Source organism: Chiloscyllium plagiosum, chromosome 4 (assembly GCF_004010195.1).
Source record: "Chiloscyllium plagiosum isolate BGI_BamShark_2017 chromosome 4, ASM401019v2, whole genome shotgun sequence".
Classification (NCBI taxonomy): domain Eukaryota; kingdom Metazoa; phylum Chordata; class Chondrichthyes; order Orectolobiformes; family Hemiscylliidae; genus Chiloscyllium; species Chiloscyllium plagiosum.
In genome coordinates this window covers 91,145,899-91,163,102 of record NC_057713.1, presented here as the reverse complement: position 1 = coordinate 91,163,102, position 17,204 = coordinate 91,145,899, and the positions used below count along the sequence as shown (strand labels likewise).

At 41.7% G+C, this 17,204-nt stretch overlaps 1 protein-coding gene across 1 annotated transcript in view; it reads left to right on the top strand.

Annotated features, from left to right (window-relative positions):
• ofcc1 (orofacial cleft 1 candidate 1) overlaps positions 1 to 17,204 on the top strand; it is a 217,079-nt gene that overhangs the window by 159,958 nt on the left and 39,917 nt on the right. Inside the window, exon 12 of the mRNA XM_043689352.1 lies at positions 6,695 to 6,901. Within this exon, the coding sequence (XP_043545287.1) occupies positions 6,695 to 6,901 (207 nt within the window). The remainder of the gene's footprint in view (positions 1 to 6,694; positions 6,902 to 17,204) is intronic.

Here is a 17,204-nt window from a genome sequence, read left to right as displayed (position 1 = left end):
AACTTACATCCGACATTCAGACTACTGTTTGGGGGCCTGTAGATGACTCCCAAGAGGGTCTTTTTACCCTTAGAATTTCTCAGCTCTATACTGACTCTACATCCCCTGATTCTAGGACCCCCGCGCAAGGGACTGAATATCATCCCTTCCCAACATGGCCACCCCACCCCTTCTGCCCGTCAGTCTGTCCTTACGATAGCACGTATAGCCTTGAATATTCATTTCCCAGGCCCTGTCCACTTGAAGCCACGTCTCAGTTATCCCCACAATACCGTATCTGCCAATTTCCATCTTATGTCTAATGCTTCGTGCATTCATGCATAGTATTTTTAATTTGTTACTGCTCTCACCCTTCCTCTCAACCCCTATTTCACTCAACCTTACAGCATGATCCCTTTCCGAGTTTTCTGCCTCATTGATACAGTTGTCTTTCTTGACTTCTCTTGTTCTAACTTTCCCTTCAATTTCCTTTTAAACATCCAGTTTGTTCCCTCCCCCCCGCTACTTAGTTTAAATGTAGCGGTGCTGCAGTAGAAAACCTGCCTGCCAGAATGCTGGACCCTAACCTATTAAGGTGCAAACTGTCTCTCTTACAGAATTTATGCTTACCACAAAATATACCCCAGTGATCCAAGAACTTAAATCCTTGCTTCCTGCACCAGTTCCCTAACCACACGTTCAAGTCCATTATCTCCCTGTTTCTGGCCACACCTGCCCGAGGAACTGGAAGCAAACGGAGATAACCACCTTGGACGTCCTGCTTTTCAGCCTTCTTCCTAGTTCTCCAAAGTCCCGCTGTAGTATGTTTCTCCTCTTCTTCCCAAAATCATTTGTGCCGACATGTACCACCACCTCTGGCTCTTCACCCTCGTCCTTGAGGATTTCCTGCACTCTGTCCGCGATGTCTTTCACCCTGGCACCAGGAAGGCAACACACCATCCTTAAATCCCGTCTGCTGCCACAAAAACCCCGGTCAGTTCCTCTCACGATGGAGTCCCCTATTACCAAGATGTCCGACTCTTCCGCTCTGCCTCTGCGCCAATCTTTGATTGACAGACCTGGCCGCCTTGCGAACTGGCATTGTCATCAGTCTCTACTGTTTCCAAAAGCTTTAATTTGTTCCTGACAGGTACTCCTCCTGGGGTCTCTTGCACCTGTCTCCTCTCTGCCTTCCTTCATGAGCAATGACAGCACATGTACATGTGTTACAGCATCCTCAGAATAAACACGATTGCAGTTAGTCTTGAGAACAGTAACTCATAGAGGAGCACCTGGCTTACTGATTAGACCAGGCTGCATTTGAGAGCTGCACACTTGATGTCTTAGCACCTACCTGCATGCTCACAGCATCTCTGCCTTGCCTTGTCTTGCCAATCAGCATAGTCTCACAACCAGACAGCTTGCCTTGCTGGTCAGCAGTCCTTAGGTAAGGGGAGTACACCTTGCAGTGTGCTATATCAATCTCACACCTTCACCATGTGCCAACAGCTTCCACAATGAACATACTGTGTGTGCAGCAAGTAAGCATCCATATCTCAAAGTCTTCACCACAGACCATTGAGGCACCTATCAGTCAGGGGGTCCTGGCACAGAACATCAAGAGCAAACCCATTATCAGTCCAGAAGCAGTTAGGCATCCAGTAGTTCTGATGTTGGTCAGGGGATCCGTGCCCCTGCAGTCTTCGGTTTGGGTCATGGTCAGTTCTGTAGTTCCACAGCAGCCAACCTGGGGATAGGGCAAATTCTGTCAGGAAGATGTACCGCCTTCAGTTGGGGGTCTAAGCACCCTCTTGTTCTTGGCTGTCTGTTAGGTTGCTCAAAGGAGTGGGCCATATTCAGTTAATTGGCTCCAGCCAATTAGACAAAGGAAGATTGGGGACGGGGGAGCAGTAGGGTCCACTCATGCGGGAAGGAGACTCGGGAACTTATCTTTCAGGATTAGAGGCTGTAGGCTGAGGATGGGAAGTAGGGGGAATTGTGAAATAGGGGCAACAATATCTGTTAGGGGTACTATTGTAAAGGATGGATGGAATGGAGATTCACCCAGGTTCAGGAACGCCCTGGCTTCAAAATAGGGACAGTGAATGACCATTGAATGCCACTTCATATACCAGGGGCTGGTGGGTATTGGGGCAAAATGGGCAGGTGCAGGACAAGTGGATGGGCAGCTGGGGAGGTGTGAAGCCTATGGGGCGCATTGCAAGGGGCTATTAAGGAGGGATAAGGATGTTAAGGGCTTCACTGACACATCGAGGTGGAAGATGGAGTACAAAAACCGAAGAGTATTCACTGTTGCATTTGAAGTACATACGGAGGAGAAGCTGGAGTAGGTGGGTTAAGTGATTCATGAGGGAGGGGGTATGCAGCCCCAATGATATGAGGCCCTTTTACAGCAAAGAACATTTCACACAGGCCCATGCACTGTACAGGATATAAATCTGCAGAGTTCCTAATTCCTGGCCAGCCTGATGCATTGCTTCTCTTTCTTCTGTATACCACCCATCCCAGACATTGTGGTCCTGCTCATTTGGACACCTTTGGACACAGAGGCTAGTGAGAGAGTAACTATGCTTAATGAGGAGGGTTAAAGGTGTCAGAGGACCCCTTGCCAAGAATGCACATTGTTCATCTATACTTCAAAAATCTGCAGCAGCCCTTGAGCATGGACATCAATTCATGGTTTGTCCTGGTTGGATATGAAGTTAAGCATCATGCTAACACAGTTGCTTTTGAAATTACAGAGACCCTCAAGCAAACAGGTGTAGAGCCAAAGCAATAAGATTTTTACAAACATGAGAATTAATGTCAAAGCAATGTCATCTACATCACCATAGTGACCTCAATGGGTTTTCTTTCTCTCTATCTCACTCTCTCGCTCTCTCTCTCTCCCCCCTACCCCCTCCTCTCTCTCTCTCTCTCTCTCTTTCTCTCTGTACCTCCCATTACAGCTTGGTACACCCCCTAGTTCTGTAGCTGGCCTGGAAGGGGTCTGCTCTGCAGCAGAGCCTGTTAGCCCTGGAGGTTTGTTTGTGTGACTGTGGGGAAGGAAGGGTTGGTGGCAAGGGCGGACTGGGAAGTGGGGGTGGGGTGGTTGTGTCTGGTTGGTCCAACATGCTGAGGGTCTTCTAGCCCAGTGAATCTTCCTTAGTGTGAACATCCAAGTGTCACAGGAGGCAGGCAGGGTGGAGATGGAAGGCCAGGCCATCTCTGGAGATCAGACTTCTGAGGGGCCTATGTGTGGTGCTCCCTCCAGCTGGGTGCCTCCTGACACCAACCTGTCTCCTTGTGAGGAAGGAGTACCTAGAATGTGTGCCAAGATCCTGTGCCACTTTACCCTGGCTGAGCAGAGGAGGTTATTGCCCTTCTTGCAGCACTGTTGGCCAATCCTCTGCGATGTTGAGACAATACTGACCTAGTTGCTGCCAGAGTCCTCTGCACCACCTCCTTAAAAAGGACCTTTCGGTTTCTGTCAAAGAATCGCACATCATCTAGCCCTTCTGCACCATGTTCAGGTTCTGCGTGTGACCGAGCAGGGCAGCTTCAGAATGCCAGTGCTTGTCCGGATGCACAGTGGGCATTTAAACATGGAACAGGTATCAGGGATGCTGGCAGATATCTGGGAATGTCATCTGGGATGGTTGGGGTAGAATTGAATGTGAGAAACACCATGAGGTAGGGAAGTTAGTTAATGAGGTGCATTGATAAGAAACTGAGAGAAATCTCACTGGGCCTTGCATCGAGGATCCCTCTAAAAAACCTGAAGTATCTTACACTTAACCAGAAACAAGCACAAGATTCAGCCCACTCTATTCTAATTGTTCCACTTTTTAATTTTGTCTTTTGCTGAAGTGCAAATTATTTGATACAGCTTTTTCACAGGCTCCATTTTTTGTTTGAGATTTGGGACCCAAGGTAAATATTTTGTGTGGAAATGAAGCATCAGACAATGGACTCAAAGTGTGACAATATCCAAAGCCATTGCAGGGATTATGACGTCTGTTTAACTGGCTCACTTTAGCTGCTGGCTCACTTGCTACCTTGTAGCAGGTAGCCAGTGCGAAGTGGGCAGTTTGGTGGCTGCATGGCTGGAACAGGGGTACAACATTGTTAAGGGCTATCATTTCTTAAAGTGAATCCACATTGCTTAGACCTGCTCTGCATCTTATTGGGGAGGTGCAGTCTCGTTGGAAGCAGTTGCAGAAGTGTCTGTTACGAAGAGCAGTACTAGAATAACACAGGAGACTACATTTTATGATGCTATACTGGAGACCTTTTATGAAGTACAGAGAAGGAAATATTCAAAGCCTCTCCAGGTAAACTCTTGGAAGGCAGTAGAACCACAGGTCAGTGCTTGGACTGTTGTGAGGACCTAAGATGGAGTACTGTAAGAAGTTTAATGATCTCACATGGATGGTCCAGGTGAGTAAATATATCTTTGAATGCCGTGTTCCTCAAATTGCCCCACTGGCCTCACGCACTTGTCATATGTCACACACCTATCATCCTATCAGGCACAACTCAAAATATTCCTGTGCCTTCGTACAACTGCAAGCTGAGGTTACATCTCAGACTTGGAACACAATGATGAAAAAGAAATGCCATCACTTAGTCTCAGTCATAACTATAAGCTCTGACACTGACACTGTATGTGCTTTGGAGGACAGTTTAGAGTTAGGATTAACACAGGGTAAGGCAGCAAGCATCAAGTTGGGGGATCAAGGGTAGTGTAGGTGCCTGCTTGTTGGAGTGCAAGATACAAGTGTAGTGAGTGATTCAGATGTCATCTTAGACCCAAAAAGGTCCGACTCCAAGCAACAGGATGGTGCCAATTAAGCGTGCAATTGTTCACCTGTGATAGTTGCAGCCTGCTTGCATTGGGACAAGGTCACTTGAAAACTGCTACTGAAACAAAACCAAAAAATGTAGAAAGGAGCAGTACTGAAAATATGCTTTTCATTATCAAAAACATTGGGAGCTTTCACTTCAAATTTTTAATATTGTGCAGCCAGTGATCTGAGAAGGTGCTGAATAGGCAAAACTGTTCAGCTTAGCACTAATCTTTTGCCTGTTCCAACTTGCCGTGCTAACACAGTAAAACTATTATTGCACTGAGTGTACAAATGAATGTATAGCTCTTTCATTATAGATCCGTAGACCAGCACAGGTTTAAAATGATTTTGTATTGTTAATATATAGATTTGTAAAGTACATAAAGAGAGCATTTGGTGTCTCATGTCTATACCAGCTCCCTTTAATAGCTAATCCACACCCATGCAAATTTAAGCTCTTTAAATACAAAGCCAATGCACTTCTAAAAGTTAAACTTAAGTCTATTTCCACTACCCTATCAGGCGGTTAATTCCAGATCATAACAATCAGCTGAGCAACAAATAGAATATATTTTTAAAATAATTTAGTGTGAGCTTTGTGTTGACAGTGATATTTTGCCTAAATGAATAGATTTGCATTTTCACAGCAATGAGATCATTAACTCAATTTTGTTAAGCACACTTTAAGACAAATTCTATCAGAGTTAGTAGACCTTAAGTGCAATTTGAAATTGTTTAAGCTCTACATGACACTCTCACAATGCCAAGCAGCCACTGAATCACTTTGTGCTAGATTTGCACAATACTGTAACCTTTACATACACCTATTAAACTTCATAGTCCAAAACTCCTAGCACGGTAAGTTTTAAGAACATTCGGAAAATTTTGTTGTGACATTTATGCTCAAAGCTGCCATGTATCCTAACTTTTATTTGCAAGCATGAATGTGAAAAGACTAGGAGGATTCATATTGAAGGAGAGTCCATTTTCTGCATGTTACTTATTTATGTGTTTTCATAGTAGGTGGAATCAATTGTATTGATTTTTGCATTTTATTCACTCCACACTCCTGCTAATCACAGCAGCAGCAGGATGGTGCTAGATGTGAAGGCTTTCAGCACTTGCAAACAAACAGCATGATCAAGAAACTCAAACTTGCCCGATAAAACCTTGTGCATGTAATATTTTAGAAATGAGAGTCGTGACAAGCAATCAGTGTTAAACACTGAAAATGTTTAAAATTTACAGTACATTAAATGGAATCTCATGAGGAGCCGTGACTGCACTAGAAAAGCTCTCCAAAACTTGCAATATGCTAACTTGTCATTACTTGTCTTCGCTGGCAGTTTTCATACTTTTTTGTTACTGCAGGATGATTTTCAGTGGTGTGTCACTGTTCACTGAGAAAATATTTTGTGGTTTCTTGTCAGCTAAGGTGTTGGAACTTAGCCATGAAGTTGATGTGGCCAGTGCAATAAATTAACTGAATGAAGCTGCACCATTTAATACTGGATTATTTGTTTTTGTGTGTGCCCCTTTAAAAGTGACCAGGGCTCTGCATAGCCACTGAACTTGGCTGTTGCTAACACATGCTGAACTCCAATTTGAAAAGCCATTGCTTTCCCCTTCTTCCTTGTGTGAAGAAAGTACATGGACTGCATGCCAATTGCTTTAAGCTGACTTGATGTGAAGTACTTAAATGACAATAATTTCAGGCAGATATGTACGTTCCATAACCTTTGCTTGTTTGCTGTGTGATGTTCAGATAGGATACCTCTTTGAACAATGACTAATCAAACTCATATTGGGGGGGGTGGGTGGGGGTTGGTTGTGTGTGTGTGGGGGGGTCTTTCTTATCTCACTAGGTGGCAGTGTATGACTACATCTGGAATGATGAGCACATCACACACCCGTCCTGTAGCTGTGCATCCCAGGAGGGCAATCAAACCTCTGGATCAGAGGCTGGCTGCGGAGAGATCACCACTCATGTGTCTATCTACATCATACACCTCAGTGGCTTGCAAGAGCTGTACAGACATTTCCTTCGGCTGCCTGATGGTGCCATTGTTGAGGTATTTAAAAGAAAATATATTTTATAGCCTTGTTTAAGGGTTGTTACAAACTGGAACATTAACCGATTAAGCTTGGAATGTGATGTGCGCATTTAGATACGGAATGGTTTAACCAGACGTGTCTTTATTTATTTTCTCCCTGCATTGGCACAACATGACAAAATATAATTTGCATGAAAATAGGATGTTTGTCAAGCGACACAAGTCAGACTCAGTTCTTATGAGCTCAAAAGAATATTTCCAGCAATCCATATTGTAGTTCGCCACCATTTATCTTCATTTTTTTTTTACTGAGCTGTAATGTGTTTGCATTGATTCTCTTTTCTTCCAAATTGTCATCAGTTTTGTGTTACACTTTTATTACAGTCGATGAAATGCTGTGACATTGTTTCACCCAGCAGCCTACAGTAAAATGTTTTATCATGCGCAGTAAAATGCTGGTAATTTGTAACTTGTATTTTATGACTAGGAAAATGTATGAAGTTCATTATCCAATTGCCAAATAAATATTTCTTGATATTCATTCAGTCCCGGATGTAGAATTGAGGGCATATTAAGAAAAATGCTGTCCCTCTCAATTTATAAGGTATAAATATAGAGAATATTAATTGCACCCATGACTTCCATTTCAGTGACCTGATTACAATAAAATAAAGCAAATATTGTATTAACTAGCATCCTTCACAAGTACAGGATATCCCAAAAAGCATCACAGCTAATTACATCATTCTGAAGTGTAGTCACTTTTGTAATGCAGTAGATATACTCAGCAAGCTCCCACAATGTGGGAATCATAGAAATGTTTGATATAGGAATTGCCTCTATGGACAATTAAGTCCATAAAACATCTTTTGAAAGAAAAAGCAAATCTGTGAAGAGTAGTAGTTACTCCGAAGAATCATGCTAGGCTGTCAACTATTTACAAAACATGTCAGTGACTTAGACATAGGGGCCAAATGTGAGGTTGTTAATTTTGCTGACAGCACAAAGACAAGTAGGAAAATAAGTTGTAAGATCACATAAAATGCCTACAAAGGGATATAAGCATGAACAATGATTGGTCAAAAGGAGAGACACCTTATTCTTAAACAATCTGCCCTTGTTTTTGTCTCTCCCCTAAGAGTAAACATTCTTCCAGTAAGCACCTTTTCAAGTGACCTAAGGATCTTATATGTTTCAATAAAATTATTTCTCATTCTTCACAGCTCCAATAGCTAAAAGCCACATCTGCTCACTCTTTCTTCATAAAGATAAGCCCTTCATCACAGCAGGAAGTGCTATGTTGTAGTGGCATTGTCCCTACTTCTGGCCCAGAAGCTGCTGAGTCAGGTTTTATATCATGACTTGATGGCTTTGGAAGATGTGTCATAATGCATCCAAACATATCAATTATCAATTTGTAAATCTCTCTGATATGGCTATGATTGGCATAAAAGCTGGAAAATTCATTTCCCCAAAATGCATTGGAGCTGGGTTATTAAATTTATTCAAGGCCGAGTTAGATATATTTTTGATAGACAGGGGAGTCAAGGGTTTGGGGGCAGACAAGAAAGTGCATTGAAGATGACAAGCCGATTAGCCATAAATTTATTGAGTAGCAGAACAGTCTGGAAGAGACAAGAGGCCTACTCCTTCTCCTAACTTTTATGTTTCTATAGTCAATTAATATTGCTGCTGTGGCTCAATGAATAACTGTTGCATCTGTGTCTGATGGTTGGAAGTTTAGGCCCCACTTCAGCTCAAAAAGCAAAACTGATATCCACCGAGACTGTTGAATGATGCTGTTTTTCAGATGTGATGTTAAAATGAAGCCTTATCTTCCCTCTCAGGAGAATGTGCTATTTTGAAGAATAACATGGATATTTTCCTCTTATCCTGTCCAATATTTATGCCTCAATCAACATGACAAAAATAAATCATCTGGTCATTATTGTGTTTACAGAGACTTGCTGAAACAAATGGATTGTAGCTGTTTCCTACCTTAAAATGTATTTGATTAGCTGTAAAGCATTTTAGGCCAATGGTCATGAAAGGTTCTATATAAATGTAGATCTTTCTTTCATTTCATCTTTCCTCACATTATTACACCTTTTTTTCAAGTACAGAACAATCTTGATTATCCGAATGAGACAGGCGGAGAGAATTTTGTTCAGATAACTGATTGTTCGGATAATGGATAACATTTTTATGGGACCTTGCGATCTTGTTTGGATAATCTGAAATTCGGATAATTGATGTTCGGATAACTGAGGTTTTTCTATATTTGTCTAATTCTCTTTTGAAGGCTGCTGTTGAATTTATCACCCCACCAGACGTTATCTACACATTGTGTGAAGAAATATTTTCTGCATGTTTCCTTTGGTTCTTTTGCCAGTCAGCTGATATCTGGTTCTTGATGCTGCATCCTTTGGCAGCAGTTTCTTTACTTGCTCTCCAAAACCATTGAACTTTTAAATATCGCTACAAATTCTTCTTGTAGCGTTCTCTGACCTGAACTGAAAAACCCTTGTTTCTCCAGTCTGTCCATGTAACCGTAATCCCTTATTCCTGAAACTCCCCAGGTCCTTTCTTTAACTGGGTTGCTCAGCTTTGGACAGAATACTCCATGCTGAAAATGTGTTGCTGGAAAAGTGCAGCAGGTCAGGCAGCAACCAAGGAGCAGGAGAATCGACGTTTCAGGCATGAGCCCTTCTTCAGGAGCACTTCTTCATTCCTGAAGAAGGGCTCATGCCCGAAATGTCGATTCTCCTGCTCCTAGGATGCTGCTTGACCTGCTGCGCTTTTCCAGCAACACATTTTCAGCTCTGATCTCCAGCATCTGCAGTCCTCACTTTCTCACAGAACACTCCATCTCAAGACACACTAGTATTTTATCTAATATTTTCTAGTTGTACATGGGGTGTGCAAACCCCTGGCAAGGCTAGCATTTATTAACTTTATTGTTATTGTTTATCATTATCATCCCTAATTGTCCTAAATACGTTGGCGGTGTGCCATTTTGAACTGCTACAATCCTTGGAGTGGGGGGACAGTACAATTTGGGAGGGAGTCACAGGTTTTTGACCCAGTGATAATCAAAGAATGGCTATACTTCCAAGGGAGAATGTTGTGTGACTTAGAGAGGAACTTGCAGATAATGGCATTCCCAAGTATCTTCTGTCTTTTGGTACAACCACACAGAACCAGACTATTTGGCCCCTCAAGTCCATTCTGCCCTTCAGTAAGATCATAGCTGATCTGTTTGCATTCTGAATTACACATTTCTATCTACCCTCAATTACTCTTGTCCTTTTAGGTGCAGAAGTCAGGGTTTTGGAATCTGCTCTTGAAGAAGCCTTGGTCAATTACTGCAGTGCACCTTGTAGATGACACACACTTTTGCTGCTGTGCATTGGTGGTGAGAGGAGTCAACATGGTGCCAGTTAAGCAAACTGCTTTGGTATTGAGCATTTTGAATGCTGTTGGAACTGCATCCATCCAAGCAAATGGAGACCTCTGCCTTAAAGTGGGTGGACAGGCTTAGGGAATCAGGAGGTGAGTTGCTTGCTGCAGGATTGCTAGTCTCTGACCAGCATTTGTAGCCATTGTATTTACATGGCCAGTCAAGTTCAGTTTCTGCTCAATGGTAAGCCCAGCATGTTAGGGGATAGTAGGGGATTCAGTGATGGTAACACCATTGAATACGGAGAGGCAATGGTGGGATTTTTTCTCTTATTGGGGATGAACGTACCCTGGCATTTGGGTGATGCCCAACTTCACGGCTTCTGTATTTCATGCCTGTGTTTACAAAAGCCAGGACCATATCGTTTGACTGACTTATGTACCTATCCTGCCCAGCGTTCATTGTAATATTTTGGGGAAGAGGTGTGTGAGCATTTTGTTTTAGTGCTGAGATGCATTTAATTAGTTTACGTGGCCTGGCACACATAGTAACTTCAAGCAGCCAGCTTTTGTACGGCCTGCATGGGAACTTTCGATTTCTGCAACTCCTGTGGATTGGAGAGACATTGGCTCTGTCACCTGCTGAGCAATGTGAACCTTCAGGTCTCTCTATTTTTGCAGATGGATCCTCAATTTAATGCAAATGTGAAAGTGAAATACTGCAGATGCTGGAAATTTGAAATAAAATGGAAAGATGCTGGAAATGTTCAGCAACATCTGTGGAAAGGAAGAATTCTGATCTTGACCCGAAACCCTAACCCAGTTTCACTCCACAGCAGCTGCCTAACCTGTTGAGCTTCTCAAGCAATTTTTGTTTTTATTTCCTGAGTTTAACGTCTCATCCAGAAGGCAGTATTTCCAACACTGCATTTGTGTTAAACCAGAATTTTGTGGAAATGAAATGGAATTTGAACTCATGGCCTTTGGAGTTACAGTGTTCCCAGCTGAGTCACAGCTGGCATCACAACTTAATGCAGCATTGAGGATCATTTGTGAGCTCTGCAAATTGAGGCAAACAACAGATTTGATTTAACAACCCACTACAGTTCCAGAAAATGATTTAAATGGAGGTCCAGGGCAATACACACCACAGAGTAATAATGAGAGGCTGGGACTTTTCACGCTGGAATGTAAGAGGTTGAGAGGTGACCTTATAGAGGTTCATAAACTAATGAGGGGTATAGATAAGGTGAATGGCAGATGTCTTTTCCCTAGGGTAGGGGATTTCAAGACTAGGGAGCATATTTTTAAGTTGAGAGGAGAAAGATTTAAAAAAAAATGAGGGACAATTTTTTTTATATGGAGCGTGGTTCATGTGTGGAATGAACTGCCAGAGGAAGTGGTGGATATTGGTACAGTCACAACGTTTGAAAGACATTTAGATAAGTACATGAATAAGAAATGTTTGGAGGGATATGGGACAAGCGCAGGCATGTGGGACTAGTTTAGTTTGGGATTGTGGTCACCGTGGACTGGGTAGACCGAGGGGTCTGTTTCTGTGCTGCATGACTCAAACCTAATTCAAAGTGTTTGGGTACCCATTTTCAGAGGGCTAACATATTTACTCTTTACACACATGGCTGCAATTTGTTTCAAACAGGAGTGAAAATATGTGCACTTGAAGGGAGGGGGGGAGAAGGGAGGTGGTAGGTTTTCCCTGTTGATCCCATTTCGATAGTAAAACATTTTCCAGCAAATTGCACAGTAAGGTAAACTGAGTGGCAAAGACTTTTATAGTTGGAGGAAATGTTCTTTCAATCTGAAACTTAAAGATTTATAGCTTTGATAAGTCACAGGTGTTTACTGCGCCAAGACTGTTTGCAGCTGTGGGATCAAGTTTATTTTCCTTGGTGTTTTACGTGAATTTTGATGTCAAGCCCACTCTTACAGAACTGGCACCTGCTGAAGTGTTATCTTGAGTATACCATAGTATAATTGGAAAGACCTGGCCCAATACTGATGGAACTCGACTACTTATTGTGTTGTACAGTAAACCTATTATGGTTTCATCACAAATTTGGCAAAACCATTTAAAAAAAAGCTCATTTCAGTTTCTGAATTGAAATAGAGGAATTGGAATTGACCATTCAGCCCTGGAGCCTGCGTTCCATGAGATGGTAGCTGATTGGTGTTTACCCCATTTGCCTGCCTTGCCTCCATGTTGCTTTATAACTTTGTCAAGAAAGAAAAACCTCACATTTCAAGTTACTAACTGCATTAGCACCTATTACTTTCTGTGGTAGAGCATTCTATCACCCTTGTTTTTGAAGATTATTTCCCTGGAATATCCTGGCTCTGACTTTCAACTGATATCTCCTTTTCCTAGATTTCTCCTTCATTTGAACAAATTCCTCAAATTGCTTATCAATTTCTTTCAAAATCTTAGAACCTCAATCAAATTGCTGTCTCATCTTTTATATTTCCAACCGAATACAAGCCCCATTAATGTAACCTGAAGGTTTCCTGGCTAGGCATCGACCTCCTGATGGGAGAATTTAGAACTAGGTAATGCAATTTCAAAATAAAGGGCTTTTCATTTAAAGGAAGGAGAACTGTCTTCTCTCAGACGGTTATCAATGTTTGGAATTCTCAGCCACAGTGAGAATTGGAGGCAGTTTAATTGAGTCGATACAAGGCTAAGTTAGACTAAGTAAAGAGAGTCATAGGTTCGGTGGGACAGGGTTATTTCAGATTGGCCATGACCTTATTGAATGACAGAGCAGGCTTAGATTAGATTCCCTACAGTGTGGAAACAGACCCTTCGGTCCAACAAGTCCACAACAGCCCTCTGAAAAGTAACCCAGTCAGACCCATTTCCCTCTGACTAATGCACCTAACACTATTTAGCACGGCCAATTCACCTGACCTGCACATCTTTGGACCGTGGCAGGAAACCAGAGAAACCCACGCAGACACAGGGAGAATGTGCAAACTCCACATGGACAGTCACCCAAGGCTAGAATCAAACCTAGGTCCTTGGTGCTGTGAGGCAGCAGTGCTAACCACTGAGCCAGCATGCTGCCCTGAAGAAAGAGCATTCACTTATGGGACCAAAGAAGGCAATAGGGGTGAGTGACACCAAATGACAACAGGCTGAGTTCAATCACAGGAAGCACACTGACTTAGTTCCTTCGAAAGGCTGGATCAACAACACAGCATTTGTGAGAACTGAAAACACTTAGCTTCTTATGGTAGGATCTGGCGCTGCAAGGATTGTGGGGCTGAATGGCCTACTCTTGCTCCTATCTCCTATGTTCCTTGATCTCACTGATTTTCTGGTCTGACAATTCTTATTAAATGCTTTTCACTGCCTTAGGGTTATTACAATAAAACAAGCAACTGCTGTCCCTCGGTTAGTGGCCACCCAAATACATGCACATTGACAGAGAATATTAATTACTTAAGCTTCTTGTCCTGACTCCTTCAAAATCAACACATCTGGATACAACCCTGAGGAATGATGTCCAGCAGATTTCTTGGCCTTAGGAGTTTTGATCTGAATGTCGTTACCTTTTAAATTTCCTAGGTTTTCTCTGACTGTGTTTCTTTTGCCAGCTCATCCATTAAATTCAAGATGTTGGACTTAGTAGTATTGACAGCTAAGAATTCTTGGAAGTAATGTGGTAATAACATCCTGCCTGTAACCATCCTGCTGTCATTAAACTGACCAGTCAGAAAATCTACCCTCATGTTGTCCTGAGCCTATGTACCAATTGAACAGCGGGCATGCTTTTTGTTATCAAATTGGTTGTCAGTCTTTGATTATATTTTCATCTCCCCTTTAATTTCTTGCGGCAACATCTTGGAAATATCATTCCTGGAGGTACATAGCAATCTGGGAGGGTTGGCAACTCTATGTATCCACCATACCATACCTTGAAGGATTCACCCTTTGGCATATCACATCTCAGTTCTATCACTTCTCATAGCAAAACAAAAAAAATGTCTCCTCGGTCTAGACTCTCCATCTAGAAGAAATAGCCTCTCAGTTTTTGCTCTGTCAAGTGTGACTGAGAGAAAGACTGACAGAGCAGATCAAGATTCAATTTTGAATTAATACCAAAGATGTATAAGATCCCGGCAAAAATAATTTACAAGTGGCCAAGTGTGAGGCATGAGCAGTCTCTGCTTTTATTAAAATTCAAGTAATTAAGTAAAACAAACTTAGAAGATATTGTACATTATTTTTGTGTTGATGATAATGAATGACCTTTATGGCAGGGCCTCAGGGTCTCACTTTAACAAAAATATAAACATAAAGTACTGGAGAAACTCAACAAGTCTGGCAGCATCAGGGGAGAGAGAAACAATTAATGTATTGAGTCCAATGATTCTTCTTCGGAACTGAAAGAGGCTGGAAAATTATGTTTTTTATGTTGTTTTCAAAGTGAGAGGAAGAATGGAACAGATGGTGTGGATGTCCAGTGCAAAAAGCAAAAGGAGTGTTAATGATAGCAAAGGAAAAATTGAGAAAATTTTGTAAAATATGTGTCAATGATCAGTGTGAATAGTGGAAAATAGGTCAGCTCTGCTAAGAGCAAAGCCATACAAACAAGACATGAGTGGGAAGTATAGTCAAAATGAAAGATAGGTTCATGTTCTGAAGATCTTGAACTCAATGTTGAGTCCTGAAGGCAGTAAAGTGCCTAAGCAGATAATGAAGTGCTGTTCCTCCAGTTTGGTTGAGCTTCATTGGAACACTCAGCAAGCCTGGGACAAAAATGTTAGCATAAATGTCCAAGGCTTAATGCAGTGTTCTAGCAAGGCAGAATGCAATTGAGAGGAACAGCACCTTATTTTACATTGAGGCACTTAACAGCCTTCAAGACCTGAGTTCAACACTTTCAGATCGTGAACGCTGTCCTCTATTTTGCTTACCATCCTCACCCACTTGGGGTGGAAGAAGTGGAATGTGTATTTAAAAAATTAAATAACTTAAGAAAAGAAGAAACATTGAGAAAAGTAAGGGCAAAAATATAGAGTAGGGACTGTTTGAACTGTTCACGTGGTTAAAAGAGAAGAACTGAATACTGAATAAAGCAAATAACACAAAGGTGCTTACATTGTAAGCAGGTTTTATCGATCTACAGGTAAGTATTTGTATAACCGTTATGTCAGTGAATCCTTTGAGTATGAGTAAGGTATGTATAATGTTTTCTTGTAATTCAGATATGTGATGTGTTGCTTCAGCAGTTTGCTGTGCAACAGTCAGAGGCTATAGTGCATCAAGGCTTCAATAAACATCAGAAACTATTTATATCAGTCTATTTTTTCCTGTCTCTTAGTTGGGCCAGGAACCTGTATCGGATTGGTCCACCACATATGAGCATTGCAGTGCCATGGTCTGCCATTGCTTTCTACAGGATGGCTGGCCAGAAAAACGCCCACATTTACTGACTGCCATCAGGCATACTGGAAGGATTTCCAGACTGATAATGAAACTATTTGGCCACATTATGAACACACCTTCTATGACCAATGAGTCCGGGTGTGTTGGACTCGAGCTGTTGGCACAGAGACAAGAAGGCTGTCAGTGTAGCACATGACCTCCCATGTTCTCGTCATGAGGGAAATTTGATAGTGAATGTTTGACACGTGTCAATATTCGGGCTTGACAAAGGCAATTCAATCATCCTCAATTTTTAATTCTATTACATGTTCTCAATTTTTAGGAAATACAGAAATGTTAATCTCTCAGATTGTGCGACAACTCTTAGTAAAAGTGCAAGTGTTAAAAGTGTGGCTAATACAAATATTTACGATAAAAATATTTATTCAAAAAGAATATCAACATTGTAAATGGATTAATGAATGTAGCTATTCAGTATTAATGCTGAAATCATAAACTTTCATTTAGAAAGTATTCATAAGGAATACAGACAGGAAATATTTGTGAATATATTTATGATGCTGCTTATATCACTGTAGATTCTCCTAATCCTCTGTGCTAAAAATTCATTTCTCAAGTGAACCATCTGTTTAAATCGGCACTCCTTTTGATAAATAAGGTCATAGGAAAGAACTCTAATTCTTTTTAATATTTTATCCTTTAGACTGTCTCTCTAATATATGAATTGTGATGACAATATCAAGGATCCAGATTGAAGGAACTTAGTGAAGCTGACAGGATGAGAAAGTCAAATTAACATGGGCATTTGAAACGACAAGCTCACCCAGGCTTAGCCGAGATAAATGACTTTCTACTGATGTTAATTCACTTCTTTGACATGGTCAGATGTTTCAGCTCCTCCCTGCCAATTCCCCTATGGCCAATCTGCAGTGATAATCAGAACTGAAAAATAAAAGTTCATTCAATACATACAGATAGAATGCTTCCTTCTCCATGAAATTAGGGGCTGCTTTCACCTGAGAAATGGTTCTCTGTGCAAAGTTGAGGGTATAGCGTGGTACAGTGACTCAATGATTATCATTACTGCCTCACAGTGCCAGGGACCCAGGTTTGATTCCAGCCTTGGGCAACCTTCAGTTAGAAGTTGCACATTCTCCTCTTTTCTATGTGGGTTAGTGATAATAAAGTGATAATGGCAATTTTTAAAGAGGAGGTAATGGAATCATTTGCAATATATCAATGAGTAGGGGATGAGGAAAAGGTCAGCTACTGTGCAAAAATGGGGGCTGTTCTTCAAGGTGAGTTCAATGATGGCATGGTGGAAGGTAAGGAGAACGTTTTGAGTTAGGGCCAGTGGGTACCTGTGGAATTTGTCTTGTAAGCAAAGGGAATTGGGACCACAGCAGCAGCAGCTAAATGATGGGTTTAATGACAGACCAGTCCATGCAGATCTGGTACTTGGCGAATGGAGGGAGCAGGGATGTTGGTTGCTGGTTGAAATGAAAAACTGGG